The sequence below is a fragment of the Cottoperca gobio genome, chromosome 1 (assembly GCF_900634415.1).
Source record: "Cottoperca gobio chromosome 1, fCotGob3.1, whole genome shotgun sequence".
Classification (NCBI taxonomy): Eukaryota; Metazoa; Chordata; class Actinopteri; order Perciformes; family Bovichtidae; genus Cottoperca; species Cottoperca gobio.
In genome coordinates, this window is record NC_041355.1 from 19,272,781 (window position 1) to 19,294,267 (window position 21,487).

General features: G+C 41.2%; 2 protein-coding genes across 4 annotated transcripts; one reads left to right on the forward strand and one right to left on the reverse strand.

Moving 5' to 3' along the window:
• Window positions 1-5,430: 5,430 nt before the first annotated feature.
• LOC115015688 (protein Wiz-like) lies at window positions 5,431-17,011 on the reverse strand. Of its 3 annotated transcripts, none has more exons than XM_029443215.1 (9): window positions 16,544-17,011; window positions 11,393-11,477; window positions 10,104-10,604; window positions 8,830-9,570; window positions 8,026-8,376; window positions 7,332-7,543; window positions 7,043-7,226; window positions 6,776-6,935; window positions 5,431-6,326 (listed from the first exon to the last, which is right to left on the reverse strand). In XM_029443215.1, exons 1-9 carry the CDS (start codon window positions 16,943-16,945, stop codon window positions 6,170-6,172), a joined length of 2,793 nt encoding a protein of 930 aa, XP_029299075.1. In that variant the 5' UTR covers window positions 16,946-17,011; the 3' UTR covers window positions 5,431-6,169. The 3 variants fall into 3 exon arrangements, with proteins under 3 accessions (XP_029299075.1, XP_029299066.1, XP_029299083.1); XM_029443206.1 differs by having other exon boundaries at window positions 7,332-7,546; XM_029443223.1 differs by lacking the exon at window positions 16,544-17,011 and adding an exon at window positions 13,867-13,972 and having other exon boundaries at window positions 7,332-7,546.
• A 617-nt stretch (window positions 17,012-17,628) lies between these two features.
• prdx2 (peroxiredoxin 2) lies at window positions 17,629-21,458 on the forward strand. The gene is made up of 6 exons (XM_029429834.1): window positions 17,629-17,765; window positions 18,711-18,831; window positions 19,024-19,177; window positions 19,846-19,968; window positions 20,487-20,617; window positions 21,063-21,458. Exons 2-6 carry the CDS (start codon window positions 18,729-18,731, stop codon window positions 21,143-21,145), a joined length of 594 nt encoding a protein of 197 aa, XP_029285694.1. The 5' UTR covers window positions 17,629-17,765; window positions 18,711-18,728; the 3' UTR covers window positions 21,146-21,458.
• Window positions 21,459-21,487: the final 29 nt, after the last annotated feature.

A 21,487-nucleotide genomic window follows, 5' to 3' on the forward strand; every position in this document is an offset into this window, starting at 1 on the left:
TTTGCTCCCAAATGGCCAAAATAAATAAATATATATATCCGCAACTGTAGCTTTTATGTTTAGTAAATATTTATATTAGAGCTCCACATCTTAATCCCTATTCATTACCAACAAATAGTGAAGAATTACTTTTTTTCCTCTGGGGTCTTATACATGTTGTCATAACACTATTCCTAAAGGTCTTATTTTCAAGTTATGGGGACATATTTTTGTTCAATTAAAAGCTCTGATAGCTCCAAAATTTGTTTACAGACAGTGTTAAAGGTTGTGTAATCCTCCTGTCACCGCAGATGATTTATGTTGACGTTCTCCCCCCTGCCCCTCCATCCTGATGAGTTTGTTTAGCTTGTTGACCCAGCAGTGGTGTGTGCCTTCATCCACGCACACTGTTGTTGTATGACAGGACAGATCACTTCAAGGGTTACACTAAGTCCGACCTTAGACAGGCACATACACACCCACACAAACATAGGGTACTTACGGGAGCCCTGAGAGGCATAGGAAATATGGTGGTCCATTTTCTAAGTCTGATCGAAATTGTTTCCTCTCCTGTGTTTAGGACTTAGAACAGGTGAAAGAAGGGTTATAACAGGATCATTTACCACTTATATTTTTTTCATTCATAAAAACAGGTGCAAACAAAAACATTTTGTCAGGTGAGTTTTTGTTTTTTGAAGTCAAGTGTTTGTTGTAATATTTATTTAAGTGCACCACTTTAGCACCACTAAAAGCAGGTGAGTTTTAGCTCATTTCTCCATGCACTCGAAACACAAAGTAAAAATATTGTGTTATGTAACCTTACTGTCATGTCTATGACTATTTTAATCTGACACTTTTAGTCCTATTTAGAACATGGGGGAGTGGTGGTCTTCAGCCTCATGTGGCCGAAATGAGTAATAAAACAACAAACACAACAACAACAGAAACATGTCACCTGTCAAAAGTGTTAAAACAGTAATGCTCGACATCTCTGTATGTTTACAGATGCAGTCACTTCCAAACACACATTTCATGTTCAAGTTGTTCTGTTCTGTACTGAGGGTCAGAGGTACAGTTGCAGCCTGTCTGTCCCACATCTGGTGCTGTTGCATCTGTTTAAGCAGTTGGCGAGCTTGTGTGATATTTTGTTTTCCAGCCTTGCTCAACTTTCACTTGTTAACTTTTTGTGTAGCTGAGTTGTGATACACAAATATGAGTCTGGGCGGGACTTCCAAAAAGCATCTCGTCAGTAAGTCATGTTTTGTTCCAGTGATTAGTTGCTTGTAACAAATAGGTTTCAGACTATGTTTGACTGGTTCGGGATCTGTAGTGAGTCATACACAGGAGTTATGCAAGGTCATTTTAGCAGTCTGAAGAACAGCAGCATGCATGATGACACTAGCAGCAGCGCAGCCCCCTGGGTACACTTCCTGCGTCTCTGGTGTCCAGTAGAGTCTGAATCCTGCTAAACTGGCAACCTGAGAAGCCAAGAGGACTGTGATGACATAATCAGAACCTGTAGCCTGTAAAGGATCGCGCACCAGAACACTCATTTACAGCGTGTGATCCACGGGAATGCTGGCTTTACTTCTGGTGCAAAAATACAAGGAGGATGTTTGTTTAATTAATAAAGCAACAATTCAGTTTTAATTTCATACATTGTGTTTGCATATATCTGTGCATATAGTGAAGCAGTGCTGCACCAACACCAGCTATTAAGAACAAGAAACATTAAACTACAAACCTTAAAACAACAAGAAAACAGAGAGGGGGAAGTACAGATGCACTGCCAGAGTTACAGTCTTGGGGAATCTGTCCTCTCTGAGGGATGATTGCGAAGCCACAAGTTGTGTGATAAAACTCCATTGTCTGCCAAGAAGCTAACACATACTATAAATCATACTGAGATGCTGGAAGAATTTAATTCCAGACACTGAGTCATAGACAAACTCGATGAAGGAGAGAAAGACTTGTTCCCTCCGCCTAAATAACAAAAGCAGTTTTAAACTTACACCTTTGCTTCTCTTTCAAGGAGAAATAAATGAAAATAAAAGATTTAAAACGCTTGACAACTGAATATTAGGAGGAAATGTATACTTCATTTGTTTGCTTAAAATAGTTGAGAGTTATTAGGTGTTTCCACATGTTTCCTCAGCAGTAAGCTGCTTAATGCACTTCCACACTGCAGCCACCTTTCATCAAGTTATGATCAAAGCAGACTAAAGTGAGCTGTTGTATAAGTATAAGTGGTAAGTATACCGTAAGTATACGTAAGTATACCGTAAGTATACCAGAACTCAGTGTAGTAGTATTATATGTGCTACTGAGGTACTTAGATATATGAGGTATTGCTCAGCTATCCACAAACGCTAACTGTCAATTACAATTTCTTATGATGGTTGATGGTTAGCTCGTCACCCAAAATCACATTTGATTGGAAAAACGTATGATCTCACGTCCAGGTTCAATATGAGTTCTGAAAAAATAGTTTCTATTTTTCAGGAAGAGAAAATATAAACGCACACTAATATTCTACTATTATTGCGACTATGACAATATTTCAAATTTGATACGAGACAGCATATTTCTTTTGGATAAACCACATTTTCCAACTAAGACAATATGCCAGACAATAAGACAATATGTTTTAAGAGCATTCGGAATATCCATCTCAACAGTTTTTTCACTGCAGTTTGCGACACACTGCTTCTTGCCTGTTTATGGCCAGCTGTGTGCGTTGTGCACAAACAGAGATCTGCGCAACAACAACAAAAGAACCCTTTTCTGATCGCAAGGAGAAGCACACCTACTTCTAAACATTATCAAAGACTCGGATATCAACATCTTTTTGGATATGCGCAAATATCGCAACGGCAAGACTTTTGAAGAAGGTGCTTTAAGGCCACAGGTGGAAAACTTTGAAAAAAACCTTCGCTTATGCAAAAAAGCAAAGTGTCACAAGCGGCTCCAGCCGTTCTACTTTTCAATATGTTGACGTGATAAACAACATGTTAGTTGGAGTATGCACGGTTGCATGTAAACGAGCATATTAATTCTCATTAGACATGTAAACATACTAGTACAAATAAGCCGGAATAGTTCTGTAAACGCAGTCAATGTTAGTTTTCTTTATCTGCCAACCAGCGCCACTTGTAGAAAAGTCGCAGCAGCAGCAGTGCAGAGCTGCAGCAGGTGTGGATATGCTGATGTCGCCACCTTCAGGCAAAGAAAGTAATAACTACACATGTTAACTACTGTACACAAGATCTTTTACAGCTGCACTTGTTCTTTAATTATGGCTGTTTTCTTTGTCTGTGTTTCATGTTCAACTCTTGTGCAAACTGTTTGCTAAAATAAAATCATTAATACATCAGGATGTTTCCAGTGGATGGATTAGATATTAATTGATCGTTTTAAAAGGTCACAAAAGAACAAGCTAATTAACCTACAGCATTACATCTCCTTACTTCCTAAATCAAAGACTTTTTTTACTAAACATTTTTGACTTGTCACAGCAGGACATGCCATTAAAGCAAGTTAGCAAGGAAGACTGTTTTAGCACACCTGTGTTAGACACGTCTTTTCTTCTCAACCTAAGATTAAACCCACATTTTCCCACCACATTTAGAGACATAAGTCGATTTTATGAGGTCCTTTTGCTAAAAAACCCCCCCATTAAAACCACGTGGGAGACCATATCAAAACACCATAGGAAATTACAATACATCCATTTCATTAATAGTCCCTGAGAACCATAAATGTGACTTTAATTAAGTCGTATTTAATGAAAAAGTTAAGGCATTTTCAAGTTGTTCCGTTTCTGGGTAACTCCTAGTATCACTGTAGTCCTCATTCATGCTGGCATACTTGTCAAGAGAAAGCTAATAAGCACTGTCCTACAAGAATGGATTGATAGCGCTCGACTGTCCAGCTTCTATTTTTAAAGTTAGTAAGTTATTACACAAGATCTTCCAAATCCCACAGGCCTGGAAGACAGATGTGCTCCTAATGTGAGCTCTCACATCAATGAGGGCTTTGGAGTAGCTGCTTCGAGTCCCTTGTGTGTGGGATTAGACACTCATGTGTTGAAAGCTGTGAGCAACATCCTGCTGAGGCAGGTGGGATCACTCGCTCACTAAATGCCTTGAGGTTGGCACACCAGCAGAGTGGTAGTTGGTAGTAAATTGCAGACTTCAGAGATCATCCATGCGACGTGAATATATAGCAGAGACAGAGAGTAGAGACCATATACTGTGTATGGGGGGGGGACAGAGCAGAAAACAGAAAAGGAATAATCATCCTCTCAGCCAGGGTCCTTCAGCAACTGTTCGATATACTTAGGACAAAAATGTCAACAAGGAGTGTGACAGATTGAAATGTATAAAACAGCTGAATAGTCGTGGACACGCTTAGTAATGAGAAATTAGAATAAATCTTTTTTGCAATGTTCTTCAGATTTCGAGGATGTTCTAACTGTATGACGTTTTGAGAGAATCTGAGCAGACGCACGAGGCACATTATTCTTTATGGCTGTGTGCTGAGGTACCAATTTAAATCTTTCCCCTTCGTCGAGCAGAGGGATTCAGGCTCCATCTAAAAAGGGCAATAAAGGATGGAGTGCAGAAGCTGCACGGGTAGTTAGATTAATGACCCCATGACAACACATTGATGTCTATAGTCCTGGAAAGTCAATCAAAAGCCACACTCTGAACATTATGGACACAGGAGATTGCAGCTCAGAGACATTTTGCTCTGAAGTCAAATCTCTAGCAACAGACTTATCAGACTCACCTACCAACAACATGATGTCCACAAAATGCAAACATCAGGACTGAGGAGTACAGAAAGTCCTGGTTTACAAGAACACAGAAAAAGTTGCACTCTGGTGCCGAATGTGCATTTTTTTCCTCTTCACGATTTCCCCAATGTTCAAGACACAAGGCTGTGTGAAACGGCAATGTTATCTATGACCGTGAGAATGAGCTTAAACAAAGGGGAGCTTCTGGTACAAAACAACATGGCAGAGAAGAAATATTACGCCTGGATGTTACAAGGAATGTGTAAATAAAGGAACATTTTTAAGAACCACAGAAAAGAAGCAATCTGCTTCGAAGACTGTGGAGAAATACGGCCAAGACAAACGCTTTAGTTTTTCCACAGCGCTGTTCAAACGTTCTTCCATGAGCGGGGATTACATCTTGCTGGGCTTGAAATGTTAAATGTGCCTGACACACAGCGGTCAGTTATGTTACATCTATCTGACAGACAGTTTTATGTCTAAGCAATCTTTTGAATTACATGAGGAACTGTTCAATATGTTGGCTTGAGTTGAGTGGCTACTGTGGACACACTGTATGATATTATGGAGTCTTACAGTGGCTGCTGGGGAAGTGCACGTTGTACGTCATCATACAGTGTTTGAAAAAAAAAAAAAACACACGCACTATATGGTTACATACAAAAACACACAATTTAATTAACATAAGTGTTAAAAAAACTAATGTAAAAAGACCAGCAACACAGTACATTATATGCAGTTATACGTCACTATGGTCACGACGTTTGAGCCGTTACATTTCTAGGACATTAAATTACTAATAACACTTTTTTTCAACCAAGTTATCACCAGCTCATACGATGTGTCTAACTTTGTTGGAATCAGTGTTTTGTTATTCAAAATATTTTGCCATTTGAGACAAAATAAAGAATCCTTGCAGATGTATAATGAAATACTTCAAAAAGTAATGTATAAAACAAGCCTCAATTCAAAAGCATATAAAGGAGATCAAGTGTATCACAGTGAAATGGCAACCAGGATTATTCTCTCAGTTGAGAAATGAAACGTGTTAATGACAAATATTCACACTCAAAACACATTCACAACATCGACACAGATGGTGGGAAGAGCAGGAAGAGGAAAAGCACTGAACATCAACATGAGGGATGGGGGAACCGGATATTCAGCATTGGGATCTATTGTATCTGGTGGATTTTACCTGAGTGGATTACTTTCTGCTGTTTTCCGCATAAGGCGCATGCTTACCCTCTCGAGGACAAACAAGGAACATCCAATTTGCACTTTTTTGCCTCAAGTTGTTGCCTCTAAGTAGACGTAAAAACTTCCTCTTGACTCTGACGTGACATTTGAAAATGACCTTGTTTAATGTGAATTGCAGAAAGACTTTGTGGACTACACAGCGACTGGATGGACGAGCGCTGGAGCTGCCACTGCTGCAGCAGGAGGAGAGGCTTTGCCTTTGTAGCCCAGTGACAGGATGTGTTTCTGCAGGTGTGTGATCCAACGCTCCTGAACTGACAGAGGTCCATGAAACACTTCCTCACAGAACCTACACACACACAGAGAGAGAGAGAGCGAGAGCGAGAGCGAGAGAGATATGAGCATTCAATGAGGTACAACTATTTCCTTATAAACAAAGTACATCTTGTGTACGACTGGGCAACATAGAAATAGTTAGTGTTCATTATAAGAGTGAATTATGATTTTATGACATTTCTTTACACTTCAGTTACTGTATCTTGTTGAAATCATCCACAATACTCCACATTGTCTGAGTGAAATATTCAAACTTCATGTTAAAATGGAAACATTCTAGATGTCTTGTGCAGTATATCTGTATCTTTCTCCTTTCTTTTTAATACAGGCAATATAATACAAAACAACACACACAGGAACATAATGACATGACAATATCACCAAGCAAAAAAGAGAACCCCCCCAAAAAGACAAAAAGAAAAAGAAAAAGATTAAGGTGTTTCTTTGTATTCATAGACTGACCTGCACTTGAGGGAGTAGATTTTGCCGACCAGTTTGACCAGCGGTGTTAGCGGAGGCTTTGGAAGCATAGCTGGGATGCTGCCTGACCGTGATGGCTGCTGGGAATTGGTGTTCTGATTTTCTCCCCCTGCAGGTGCAACACGTTTTGGTAGGTTGACTCCTGAAACCACAGAGAAGAGTATTAAAGTCGCATGCGTGAGATAAAAATCGAAATGTTTTTTTAAATCAATTACGGTATATCTGTATCTGGCTTTTTCCATCTCTCACCCCTTAGGGATCGCACGCCAGGATCGCTGCGCTGCGCTGCAATAGACCGCGTGTGGCTGTGCGAGTGTCTGGATGAGCCGGCGGTCACACCCACGTTCTCTCTGCCTACCGAAGGCTTCAGGCTGCTGCCGGGCACAGAGTCAGAGTCTGTGGACAGAGAAGGAGAAGCAGCACCTCTCTGGGACTAAAAGGAAACAAATGTACAGTAAATTAGATTTTACATGGCTCAATACACTGTATGAAAATCTGATTGGGAACTATTTGAAGCATATTTTAGAGAACAGCCCACCTTCTTGATGTAAAAGTCTCCGGTACGATAGCGTCTGGTTATTGCTGCTACCTTGACAGGGTCCCTCCGGATCAACTCACTGAGGAGGTCGATTGGCGAACTCGCGCCGTCTGCTTTCCATTCAATGATTCCTAGCTGTCGGAGGTGGGCCCGCGCGTGACTGGCCAGAGCCTTGCGATTTTCAAAGCAAAACCCGCAAAGCTCACAGGAAGCTTCTGACACAAAAAAGGCGAGATATTTTAAAACAAGAACTAGTATCTACAGTACGAATTACAGATTATACATGCATCACCCGTTCAGGGAGTTCCAGGAATAGTTTCACGCTATACTTAATCTACAGTGATTCCATCTCTAACGGAACAAAACCCATCATGAAATGTACATGTGGATGTTCGTGCATGCAGGTAGAATCAGTAAGATAGATAAAGGGACAGCTGCGTAATGGCTAAAGAGCTGAGAATGTGTTGAGGGCAGAATTGCATTGTGGGATGCGTCTCATGAAGAGATAACATGGAAAAGAGGCTAATAAAAGGCTATAAAGTCTGAGTTTTTAAATGTAGGATTCACTCAGTGTCCTTGTTTATCTTAGTCAAGAAACATGCGACACAGAGTGTGGCTCACCGTCATAACAACACGGTTGTTAAAGTGACATAATTTGCCTGACTATTGCGTTACAGTGGTGTTAATGGTTTACCAGTGTGTGAAGCCCCACTCCTGCCAGACGAGGATTTCTCCTTCATGGAGTAATCCAGGGGTGAGGTGGAGGGATTGGTGGCTGCTTCCCCTGGCTGGAGGCTGTCCAGGGACCTTCTGGAGCCTTGAGGGGTCCATGTGGCTTTGCCTAATGATGTGGCGGGCAAATACACTTTCTTGCCTTCTTCACCGCGCATCATGACCTCTCTGAGGAGATCAATCGGCGATGTTTTGATTGACCAGGAGAGGCCGAGCTGGCGCAGATGGGCGCGGGCGTGGCATGACAGGGCTTTGCGTGTGTCAAACAGCTGGCCACAGAAATCGCAAAGGACTGTTGGTGGGGATTGTAACTCTGTGGAGGACATACAAATGAAATAAAGAGGATGAATCCACTTTGGTGTACCTAGACATACAAACAAATGTATAAATGCTTAAAATAAGGGATAAATGACAGCTGCTGAGAGTGGAGCTGCAACTATTTTGAAGAATCTATTAACCGTTAAAGTAATTTAATGGAAAAATAGAAGAAAACGCTGTTTTCAGCCTCTCAGACTTCATGCTTTCCTCGGTTTTATATCATATTAAACTGATTACCTTTTAGTTTTGGACTGACAAAACAAGACATTTAAAAAGGCATCACCTTAGACATTTTATAGACCAATGACTAATCAAGAAAATAAATCGGTAGATGAATCGATAATGAAAATAATCCGTAGCTGCAGCCCTATCTGAGAGTATGAATCAAGAACTCAACTTGGGACTGTAATAACAAGTAATGGTACCAAACAACTAGCATGTGCTTTACCTGCATTAAGGGGCTTTGGAGCAGCAGGTGACTTCTGCGTGGGAGAGTTGCTGTTGGTGCTGGATCCCTGCGGTTCAACAGACACCTCAATCTCCACAGGCTCAGGCTTGGGCCTCCTGTGAAGGGGGTCCACTGCGAGCCGAAAGCCTTTCTTAGCCTTTGGGGCCCTGTTGAGAGGAGACCGAGAGTACTTTGCAGGGCTTTGGGAAGCGGAAGTGGAGGGAAACGAGGCTGCAGATGAGCTGGTTGTATTGTTCGTTTGGGGAGGGTGTATGGCTTCCAGCATGCCACTGCTGACCAGCTCCTGCACGGTATCAATTGCAGAGGTTTTCCCCGGCAGGTCAACCACTCCGATCTGACGCAGGTGAGCACGTGCGTGGATGGCCAGGCCTTTACGGTTCTCAAACTCCTCTCCGCACAGAATACAGGTAAAGTTCTCCGACGATTTCGGCCGTTTGCTGGGTGGAGACGCAGATGGAGTGGACCGATTGGAGGGCCGTTTAGAGGAGGATCTGGAGGGGTTGTTTGAGGTGAGCTTCCCCTGTTGTTCGCTGCGGATGGGCTTGAGGTCCTCCTCCTCCATGATCTGGTAAAGCAAATCAATAGGGTTGCCCTTGATGTCGCTGTCAGGGATTCCAATCTGGCGCAGGTGGATCCGAGCATGACTGGAGAGGCCTTTGCGTGTCCCGTACCAGCAGCCACAAAGTTGGCACACATGGACTTCATCTTTGGTGTCTGAAGCTGCAAGATTAAAGAAAATGATGAATAAAAGGAACCCAGTCTCAAGGAGACAATGAGGTCATGTTAACTTTATAGAAACAAATGTTACAAACATTTTTCTCAATCTCTTTGGCAAATTTTCTTTTAAAAAGGTCTTAACATTTTCGAAACTGTAAGCACAATTGTTACAATGGTTCCATGGGACAGGACAACTCCAATGCATTTCTGCAAGAGGTAGTAACTCACCCAAAACATTTAAATCGTGCTTCAAAACCTAATTATTGTGTCAGTAAATTAGCCAATGAAAAGGGTATGCACATTTGTATGTAAACAGTGAATATTTGTGTTTCAATGTGCTACGTGTAATGTAAACTGAACATTTGCCTTTGCTCTATGATGTACCGTCATATACAGTGAACAGAAAATATGCCACAAAATGACATAAAGAAAGATAAAACCCCAATAAAAAAACCTGGGTGTTAAAGATTTGTCTGGCACACTCCTTCAACACTTTTAACATTTCTTTAATACATCTATTCAGAATTCAGCCGTACCTAAGGAGATGGGGGCGTCAGTTGCGAGCGGTGCCCACATTGGCTTGGTTGGGGTTTGTCGCTCTGAGGATGAGCTGCTGCCTTCACTTGCTCTCGGCTCAACCAGCCTAAGACCAGCGGGGGGCGAGGGGAGGACAGAGGTTGGTGACTCTTTGGGTCTGGCTGGAGATCCCCGATGATCCATCTGTTGCGGAGTTGTCGTAACTCTACTCCCTGCTTTGAAGGAGTCACTACTGTCCTCTGGGGCTGAAGGTGTCCTGGACTCCTGCTGGGGTGTTTTTTTGAGAGTGGTCAGGCCCGCTGCAGAGGAGTCTGCTTTGAAATCTGGGAGGGAGCCACCTCTCTCCTGCATGAGCTCGTAGAGGAGTTCAATGGGAGCGCCGCTGCTTTCTGACAATGTCACACCGAGCTGCCGTAGATGGAGGCGGGCATGGCTGGAGAGGCCTTTTCGTGTCTCAAAGAACGTTCCACAGACCTCACATATGACTGACTGCGGGGTTGCTGTTGGGAAGGTCAGATGGGAGATTGTCATCACAAATTGAACGGAAACACTTCAGCCAGTTTCTCTAGCAAAGAAAGAAAACAAGCCTGAAGCTTGTTTTGTAGTGAGCCAATTAAAATATGGCCACGTGGCAAACTTTACTTATCAAGATTTGATAACACTGAGTGGCAATGAACACAAAACAAGACGTTTTCACCAACACAACTTTTTCTCTCCTGATACAAATTCAGATACCGATCCAATACCAGCTTTCTTTTCCCCAAATGTTAAGTCTGCAGCACATCTGTATCACACTGCTCGAAACAGAGGCCAGACTGCTGTGGCACTAAAACCCGAGGCGTTGGCCCCCGATCATTGACTGAACATACTTTGAAGCAGAAACACAATTTTGAGTTTTATAGTGCCATAATAGAAGTAAACTTTGTTTGGCTTCTGGCTGTGTTTCTGGACGATATCTGATTAGATTAATAAGGTCAGCATCGGACCCAATATCGATCCAATGCATCTCTATAAATCAAGCATTGTAAACAGAACAATTAAATGCATATGGTGAAATGGAATATAATTGTAAATGTGAACTTGCATTCTTAAATGTTGTACGTTTTCAGACTTGGGTTCTGTTTTACTCAAAATAATGATGAAATGGTTCAAGAATGTATATAATGAAAGATAATCAAAGGTTATGACCATTGAAATAATAATGAACAAGCACCTTCAGGCTCTTGTAACAACGTAACATAACAAATAATGTAATTATTGGTGGCTCATTCATAACAGTGTGTCCTACCGTGTGAATCCATGGCTGCTGATAAACTTGTGGGTTTCTTTTGAGGGATGGGAACGTTGACTCTCTGCGGCTCCTGTGTACACAACTGAATGGAGGATTAAATAAATTAATAACATTATTTTGGTGTAAAACAAATGCAGATGAGAAAATATTTTATGGATTTTTAGTTGTCTAATCTTCCAAAATGCAAAATAAACATGTAACTTCCCTGCATTACCCTGACTCTAAACATCTTTAAAAAACCTAACCTTCTCCTCAGGTTCCTTCATCACCCTGTCGGGTTTCATTTTTGCAATACTGACCCGCTCTCTGTACATTAACACATCATTTTGAAAAAGTTAAGTTTAAAACAATTAAAGTGTTTTGGTTATTCTTGTGAAAACCTTTTGCATTTAAGATGCCATGTTTTATTTGTCTTTGTGTTAGATTACTCTGACAACCTTAAACTGTTATCAGTTCAGCTAATATGAAACATGTACAGTGCAATGTCAGAACTTATTTTGAAAGCTTGTGTTATTGATGACAAACTGTTTAACAGTATGTTATGTCTAGTGCACCTTATTCAAGCAAATGGGTGAAGGCCAAAGCCACATGGCCTATCAGAGACCTTGGTAACACTCATTTCTTCTCCGGTAACAAGGAGAAGTTAAAAGATGTAATGTGTAAGATATGCCAGAGTTTAAAACATTAAGACAATGAACTAACATTATCAACAGAATGTGAAGAGGTAAACGTGTTGACGTTATGCCAAAGACGTCTATGTATTGCGTTGAGATATCTACTGAAATTAGCATACTATGTAACTAGCCCTGTCCCGTCTTGTAATACCACTTGTTCCTCGAGAGGCGGTAGTGAGTGACTGTAGCGTCCAGTCTGCCCTCAGTCCAACATGAGAGGATGAAGAAGTATAGCTGACCCAAGGGATTTGTAAATTGCGTTGAAGGTACAGGGTCTGTGTATGTTTTGATAGTTTGTATATTTGATTATATTTAAAGTGGCAGCAACTCATAGTTTTTACCGTTCTTTCTGCCACTTTGGATTTATTACAAATAAACAATCTATCAAAACGTTCATGGACCATATAGCTCCCAGTTAGTGGCAGAGTAAACAAAAAGCTGGCTAATGTAAACTATAGGCTGTTGCCACATGTAACAACGATAAAATAGCAGTGTTATTTTGACTGGCTGCCAGGGTTTCAGAAGTAGAGGAGAGGCGAGGTCAAATCCGGCACTCTAAATATTTGGAGCAGCTGGCTAGGAATTACACATTGCCCCTTTAAGTGAAATGTGCGATAAAAAAAAGATTGACTGAAGTGAATAGGCTACCTAGTGAATAGGCCATAGTCCCTATCCTGCCAGGGTAAGAAAGCTGGGTTGTAGGCCCTACCTCTTTCTGATCTACAAGGCTGGAGTGCCGTTGGGCCCTTTCCTGACGGGGCACAGCTACTTCTTTGCTAGTAGACTGGGTCAGACGGTCTGTACACCCAAACACAGAGGGAGCAGCCTCGGACTTTAGTTTATTGGTCCGGCGAACCACCAGTACGCTTGACTCAAAAGCCTTCTCCTTCACATAGTCCTCGTTTAAAAAGTGCTCACTACAAACTGTAGCACCACGGCGAACTGGAGTACTCTCTTTTCAATGCAACTAGCCAGCGATGAAACTATCTCCCTCTTAAGAGGTAAAGCATGAAAGTGGACAACTTTCATGGACAAATTTCCGTGTCTTTTGACTTTATAAAATTCATTGCTGCATCCAGGGGCAATACAAAAGTGACCCACCTTTGCATCGCTTTATAGTTTGTTTATAGTTTATAGTACAGTGGTTGTGAGTGCTGCTGTCAATAGTTGCAGATGTGAACAAACTGTAGCCTACCAACCTCATGACGTCACTGGCTGACAACGGTCGCAAGGTGGAGCGACAATTGTTAAAAGTGTAGATAGATTACTTATTATTGTAATACCGTTTTAACGACAGTGTTCAACCTATAATGTTTTAAAGAGAGGGGGAATCAGTCTTGTAAATTATGCTCACTACATCTAGTGTTTCATGTCCAATAATTTGACACGATCGTAAACTCGCGACAACTTTTTGTTGCCTGTTAAAAAAAAAATATATATATATATATATATATATATATATATATATATATAGCTGTGGATTGCAACTTGTAACGTTATCCACTGTTAGAGAAACGTCCATATTTCTCATGTTATTGTTCGCATTTTAACATCTCTTAGAGCAAAACTCAATACACTTCTTATAAAGTGGTAAACGGCTGAAGCGTCTTGTAGTTAAAGCTAATTTAGGATAGCGCTTTTGCACCCATTGTTTTGCTCTGGAAACAAGCTAACGTTAGCTGCATGCTAGCTCAAATGAAACGTCACTTATGCAAAACTGCGACTTGCTACACATCCTACGAATCCTGGAATGGAAACGAAACTACAATTGTCAATTTTATATAAAAGTTAATTTACCTAACTGCTTGACCAGACTGCCTCAGTAACGTTTCATCAGTTTCAGACCAGACACTGACAAGCTTAGCGGAACTAGTGGTCTACTCCACACATTCCCGGTGCTGTATATTTTTCAAAATAAAAGCCCTGAGGCTATACCAACAGAATTCAGGTGACCAAATGTGCCATCCACTGACAATCTACACAGAAAGGCATTTCACAGTAGATTAGATAGATATTACTACTTTATTTTTAAAGGATTAGTAACTAGTGTCCCACTGAAGTCACCTATTTAATGTTACTGGTAAGTATCACATGCTTGACCTCTGACCTAACTAGTAATGAAAACCACACTTTAAGAGAAAATACTCTATGGATGCGAGAACATAAGTTGAAATGCATTATTCAGTGAATCGTAATCGCAGAAATTTCCCAGCAACTACTGTCCTTTTTCAGAGCTTGGTTTCATTGAGACTAAAAAAAAGTTTTCACCTTAAAAATATCTACTTGTCCTATTGAGGAACCTGTCTGAAGTTTGAAAAGCACTTTGGAGGTACTTAAAACCTCAAAGTTCAATTTTTCCATTTGGATTGACTTTATGCTTTTTTACTTCTCTGTATTATTATGCGGCTTTATTTAATATTCCTGATTATTGACACTAATTAGGTTGAACATATTCATTGCTTTTACCAGTTTAATATATTGTTGCTTATTTGCCATGCTGCAAGACAATGCGAGACAATAAAGACTGAACTGGCATGAAATGATTACTGGCCACTGAGGCTGACCAGGTTTGCAACTTTGTATGCGTCAGGAAAACTTCAAGTAACTCAGTCTACCAAAATGACCAAACAAAGACTTGATTTAATCATACAGGTCAGACACTGAAAAGATAATCTTATGGTTTTACCATTATGAACTAGTCTAAAAGCACAAATAAAACACTGTAAAAATTCTGCATTACAGGTAAAAGGGGTTTTATTAAAATTTAGTGTGAAATCAATAACTTTGTACATAGTCTTATACTAACAAGAACAAAGTAAATCTTTGTGTTTCTTCAGCTGACCACAGCGCTGCTCTACCTCAAGGCCCTGAATCATGCATGCTGATTTAAAGCCTGAAATTATAAAGGTTGTGAACCGCTGGCAGTAGCCGCCGCAAGTCAAGCATATTGACTTATTCCTGGCTCGCCACGTGTCCGAGTCTGTGGTACAGGTAAGTACAGAAACTGGAGGGAAAAGAACATGTGGCACAGATGCTGTGTCTGTGCTGGAAAATAAATCAAAGTTAGTTTTGATACATGAAGTATTCCTCTTTGCTCAGGGCACCAGAGGTCATGCTGGGTCTGGACTTCAAGGAGCCAATAGACCTGTGGTCTCTCGGTCTGGTGGCTGCAGAACTTACTGTGGGCTTCCTGCTTTTCCTCAGGGAATATGATCAGAGGAAATTCATTATGGACACGTGTTGAACCGTGAATGAAGGGTAGCTTTAACCAGCAGACCTGGAGACGTGTGTCTGTCTGCCTTATTTTTCACTTTTCATTGTAATTAGTCAATAAAACTATTGACTGACTTCAAAAATGTGTTTTTAAAGACAACAAAACATCATGTATAGATTGTGTGCATGTGACGTCACGCTTATTTCCCAACCTGTAAATCAACGGTGTTGGATGATATACACAACCAAGACTGCGGACCGTTCATGTGTGAGTTGCTGCAACGCTTCGTAATTTTCTAAGATTGAAAGAAAATGCCAACCTTGTGCGCTGTGTATAGTTGTGGTCATAACGCTACTCGTGACCCAGAGAAACGGTTCTTTACATTTCCTACAATCATCAAAAACAACGATCCACAAAAGAGGGATGAATTTCTGTCTACCGAACGCCGTCAGCTGGTTTAGTAACATAACTCGTGAGGATTTAACAGAAGAAAAAGCACAATTCACCCGTGTGTGTGTGTGTGTGTGGCGTCCACTTTAGATCTGGTAAGAGCTCATGCTAAAGCTATGTTTTCAATGTTTACGTTAAACGTGTGTGCTCATGATATACCCGAACACTGTAAGACCTTTCTTCTCCATATCGCTCCAGAGAGTCACAATACTTTGAAGAAGTCGGAGTTGTATTGTTGTTGTTGTTCGCTTTAGACGCCATTTTTTCCAACCAAAATGTCGTCGCACGCATACCTCACACAGTTTTGTCACGTGTTTGCACACTACCTATATCCGGATATTCAATCGGCTGTAATGAATCTAAATCCTCAATATAATCCGACGGCTTTAGCGTGTACGGGTCACGGCCGCAAATTTGGACTTTTTCTCTGAATCTTGCCTTTGCAGAGGACTCCAGAGTCAAAATACTTTGAAGTCAGAGTTGTATTGTTGTTGTTGTTCGCTTTAGACGTCATTGTTGATTTGTTATTCATCCAAAATGACTCCCAAACCACAGAATAAAATAGGGAAACCTGAAACATTGAATTTATACTTCATTAAGTGTAATTAGCTTAAGTTATTAATACTACAAACTATTATCAACATATCAGCCGCGGCGCCGTAATCGGACCTACTTCTATGAAATATAAAATGGCGGATATCACAACACAGATATCGGCTAGGGCCTGGGGTAATCTCGTTACATACAGGAGACCCAGACCGATTACGGCTTTATGCTTGCATACATTAAACAACAAGTAGCATGGCTTACCTTCGCTCTCTCCCTTTTGGGGAATGTATATCGTCGTATCTTTAGTGGAGGACTCTGTATCGGCGTGCTGGCTTGTACTGACTGGGGTCCAGGCAGTATTGTGGGCACAGCATCTGCATTCAGTTTAAACTTATTTTTGAATCCCATTTCCATGGCCATCATAGTTGATTGTTCGAAACACGATTTCTCAAAGTGCTTCCCACAAATCGTCGGTTTCATCGACCCCCGTTTTCCTGGTCCAGCAAAGTTTGCTCTCATTAGACACACTTGTCTTGTCCATAAACGTGACATCTTCTCATCTTTTGGCCACAGAAACATCCCACGGCTAGATTTGGAGACGGCCCCACATCCCCATACAGCACATCGCTTGCCAATACTTTTTTCCGATCTATTGTTGTCCATTCTTTGACACCAGTCTTTGCGGGACGCTTCAACGCAGACAAACACTGGCGACTGACCCGAGCTGTGTTCCATTCATGACGACATCGCCGGATATTACCGAAGTGGATGTTTCCGGCGCAGCGACCGATTATTACCAGCAGACAACTTTTTATGTTTAGGCACATTTCACAATAAAAATGCAACCTCTATTATATACCATGGTAGCATTACGTACGCTCTTTAAAGTGTTATGTCAACATGGCTGTACATTTCTAACATCATAGAAAGTCAACAGAACAAAACTCATTAGGCTATGCAGATGAGGACTGCCATGTGATATGGGCAAAAGCTCCAGAACAGCTTCCAAATGGATCTTGAGGTTTACAGGGAATATTTCCTGTCATGTTAAAAAAAACAAAGCATTTCCTTCTGAAATGTTGTGAAGTTATGAATTAGAATGACATTGAAGTATTCAAGTAAAGTACTCGTATTTCAACATTGTGCTTACAGTAATTACAGCATTTAGTTATACACTGGTTGATTGATAGTCACATCGATGGAGCTAAGGTTGGAATCAGCATCACAAACATCTCCAAAAACGGCTATATTTCTTTTTAAGAATTTAAGAAATACAATCTAAAGTTTCCCCTTCCCACTAAGCGACATGGATACACGATCTAATCCCAAACTTTACTTTGAAATAAGTTATTTTCACTTCCGGAGGCCACAGCTGGCCCTGCCTACTTCTTGCACTCAGCCGTCCCTCCTTGAGTGCTCTCTTCCTGTCAGCACCAAACCGCCTCCGCGCTGCCAACTTCTCCTCGGCTTCACCTAAAGACAGGTGAGTCTGATATTGTGTGTTTGCGTGACTCTTTATTGTGAGACGTTCGCACTATGTCTGCACAGCTGGACCAGAGCAGCAACTGTTTGGCTTTGAGCAAAGAGACAACAAAGAAGACGGGTTACTACACTAAGCTAACGTTAAGCTAGCCATGCAATGCGGGTCAGTTGCTCCCCTCCTCCTTAAGTATTTGGGCCCGTTTCTGGCTCTTTCTTTGTCCCTGTGCTGTAGCTAGCATGCAGGGGAGACCGGTCTATGCCCCTCGCTTTGTTCAACATGTGTTGCTAACACCTCAATTGACAAACTATGAAATTGTAAACTTTGACCCACAGCAATGAACTTTGACCGAGCAACGTCTGCTACTGGCGCACATATCTATACTTTAACGACGATATTGGGTTGTTAGCTTTTGTCTTTTTTTTAAAATTATGACCAGGACTGTTGTTAATATGCACACCTTTTCCAATGTACCACCAATCTATTTAAAATAATCAACACACCATGGCTGCTGTGAAGGCCTAGTTGGACCAATACTGTGTTTAGTTAATTATATCTTGCACTTTTATATATAATTTCAAAGGTTAAAACTTGACTTGCAAAATCCTGTGTACGCGCCTTTATAAAACGTTTAAATCCAAAAAGTATCCTCTCATTGGTTTGTGCGTGTCATGGTTACGTAAGCTTCCTAATGGGCTATTGTTCCCCGAGGGCTGAACATGACTTGCATGTGACTTAACTGGTTTTCCTTACTGAACAAGCTTGTGATCCGTGCACCAATGATCAAGGAGCTGCAAAGCCTGTCTGTATAACCCTCAGGCACTTGGTCTTTTTTTATTAAAATGTCATGTTTGTTCTTTTCTTATAAACTATCGAGCTTTATTTATGTATGAAGGCCTATGAGCACCAGGATTGTTCTGTTAACTACAGGTGATATCTCTCCCTCAGTCATTTGCCACCATCACCATGTCCTCTGGAAATGCTCAGATAGGCAAACCTGCCCCAAACTTCAAAGCCACAGCTGTAGTGGATGGACAGTTCAAGGACATCCAGCTGTCGGACTACAAAGGTAACTTGGAAAATAATGTGTGCTCCACTAGTAGTAGAGGTATTTGCACAATTGTTACTATCTCTGAGGATTGTGCTCTCCTCAATCCAACTCTTCTTGACTGTATGGTATCAATAACATTTATTTTACGTCATATCTAATAGGAGTTGATCAGTCAGTAATTATCTTGTTCTTTTCTTCTGTGTGTTTCAGGGAAGTATGTGATCTTTTTCTTCTACCCCCTGGACTTCACATTTGTGTGTCCCACTGAGATCGTGGCTTTCAGCGACAGGGCAGAGGAGTTCCGCAAAATCGGCTGCGAGGTTATCGGCTGCTCCGTTGACTCTCACTTCAGTCACTTGGCATGGTGAGAACAGCTGCTGACTAAAAGCAAATTGCGGCTTAAGTTTTACTGTAATCTCTGTGATTGTATGCAGTGGGAACAACCGTTTCAAAATAACATCCATGAAGCTAAACATTTATCAGCAAATGGAGTAAGCAGAGCTGCTTTGACAAACGTTTTCTTTATTCTTTATTTTGCAGGTGAACTGCCTGTTAAGTACTGTTTTATGAAAAAGAAAATGTATTTCAACTTGGATATATATTTTTTATTATTATATTACACAGGTTTCTCCACAAATATCACACTTAACACTATTAAAAAGCTATTGAACACTAAAATAACTGCACTCACTGAGCTGTGTAGTAAATTATAAATATTGCACCAGGACTGTGTAGATATTGTCAGATTATTAAATGACTGAGATGAAGATGTCCCTAGTTGGGGACTTCTTATTACTGTTAACTGTTTTTGGCAGAGATGAAGCAACACCCTCCCTAGTTTATCTCCTGTCACGGAGCTTCTCTGCATAGTCTAGATAACTTCTGCGGTAACGGTTTGCATTGGGTCTTGATGTTGAGTTAGATTTTTGACATACTTTAAAGTTCAGTACATCAGAAGTTAAGTGTGGCACTGTGGTCAGGTTGGGGGCCTATACATGTGTTTTTTGCCTATTATATTTCTTTTCCCTACAGGATCAACACCCCAAGGAAGCAGGGAGGTCTGGGTAGCATGAAAATCCCCCTTGTGGCAGACCTCACCAAGACAATCTCCAGAGACTACGGTGTGCTTAAGGAGGATGACGGCATCGCATACAGGTCAGGAAAACTGCTTGTGTCGTTGGAATATGTTTTTAAATGAAAGGCTGGTGGCCGCTTTGTGGTGGGAGCTTGGTAGAACTTAATACTAACTCTGCTGTATAATGACTACTTTAATGACTTAAAGGGTTAGTTTGGACTGTTGAAGTGAGGTTGTATGAGGTACTTATCCATAGTTGCTGTTCTACAGCAGATGACGGTAGGCACGCCCCCAGTTTGGAGAAACGGCCAGGATTACCAGCACGGGAGCAAAGCGATGTGCTGCTGTGGATGGGGGATGCAGCAACACTTATTTTAGCTACTCAAAAAGAATAAAATCAGCTCAAGTTTACACCATATTTAGATTTTTATATTTCACCGCTTTACTGTGCCATCAAATGGTACTTTACTAACGGACCTAAGGGCTGTCTGATGGCACGGTAAAGCAGTATGCCATCTCAGTCAGTGCTTGTGCAGCTTGGGTTACCAGAAATGTCTGTTGTGCAATACCTCACTAACCTCAATTTGTGCCTCCTCAGGGGTCTGTTTGTGATTGACGACAAGGGCATCTTGAGGCAGATCACCATCAATGACTTGCCTGTGGGCCGCTCTGTAGATGAGACCCTGCGCCTGGTCCAGGCCTTCCAGCACACTGACAAACATGGAGAGGGTGAGTAAATCCCTGTGTAGTTTATACCCCCGTTTAATGTTCTGGCATCAGTTAATTTAACCGTTGCACTCAAATATTCAATGCAAATAATTCTGCTTAGCTCTGCGTAGTACAGGAAACTTAAAATCATTCATTTGTAACTTAAAGGTTTAATGTGTAATTCTGAGCCACCTGCTCCAAAGAAATAAGGGGCTGTATGTCACCTGTAAACCGGATCCATACGATCTCTAATGTTCATATTTTAGTTGTAGGTGTGGAAGTTTAGCATATTTATTCAAATTCTTTGTGTGACTGTAAACCGACTTGGAGGGCTTAGTTTGTAGACATAGCCATGCATTATTGGCTTAACCTCTGGGGTATTCATACACGTGCTTTGTCCTAAAAAAAAGTTCAATGTCTGTTTACGCCTTGTGGTAAACGTTGTCCCTTCTCCCTCCCCGCACAGTGTGCCCTGCTGGCTGGAAACCCGGAAGCGACACCATCATTCCCGACGTCGAGAAGAGCAAAACCTTCTTCTCCAAGCAGTAAACTTGAAGGTCTCCTAGCCGACTTTCTAACCATCGCACTTGTCTTCAGATGAGAGGTGTCCCTGTGAAGCAGTATCTCATGGCGTCCAATCTATGTATTAAACCCAACTAAATTTAAAAACTTGTTTTGATAAATCTTTTGTTGCCAATCTTTATCTTTGTACGTCCAGTGTACACTTGGTGGTAGGTGACCTCATAGTCTCAAGCACTGAAACTATAGTTCCTTTTTCAGAAAATAAGTATTAATATTTTTCCTTGCTGCAATTTATTGATTTGCTACCATCTTTATTAAAACAGTGGGGAAAAAATTGTGACTTAAGTGTGTTTTGTCTGAAAAAGGTAA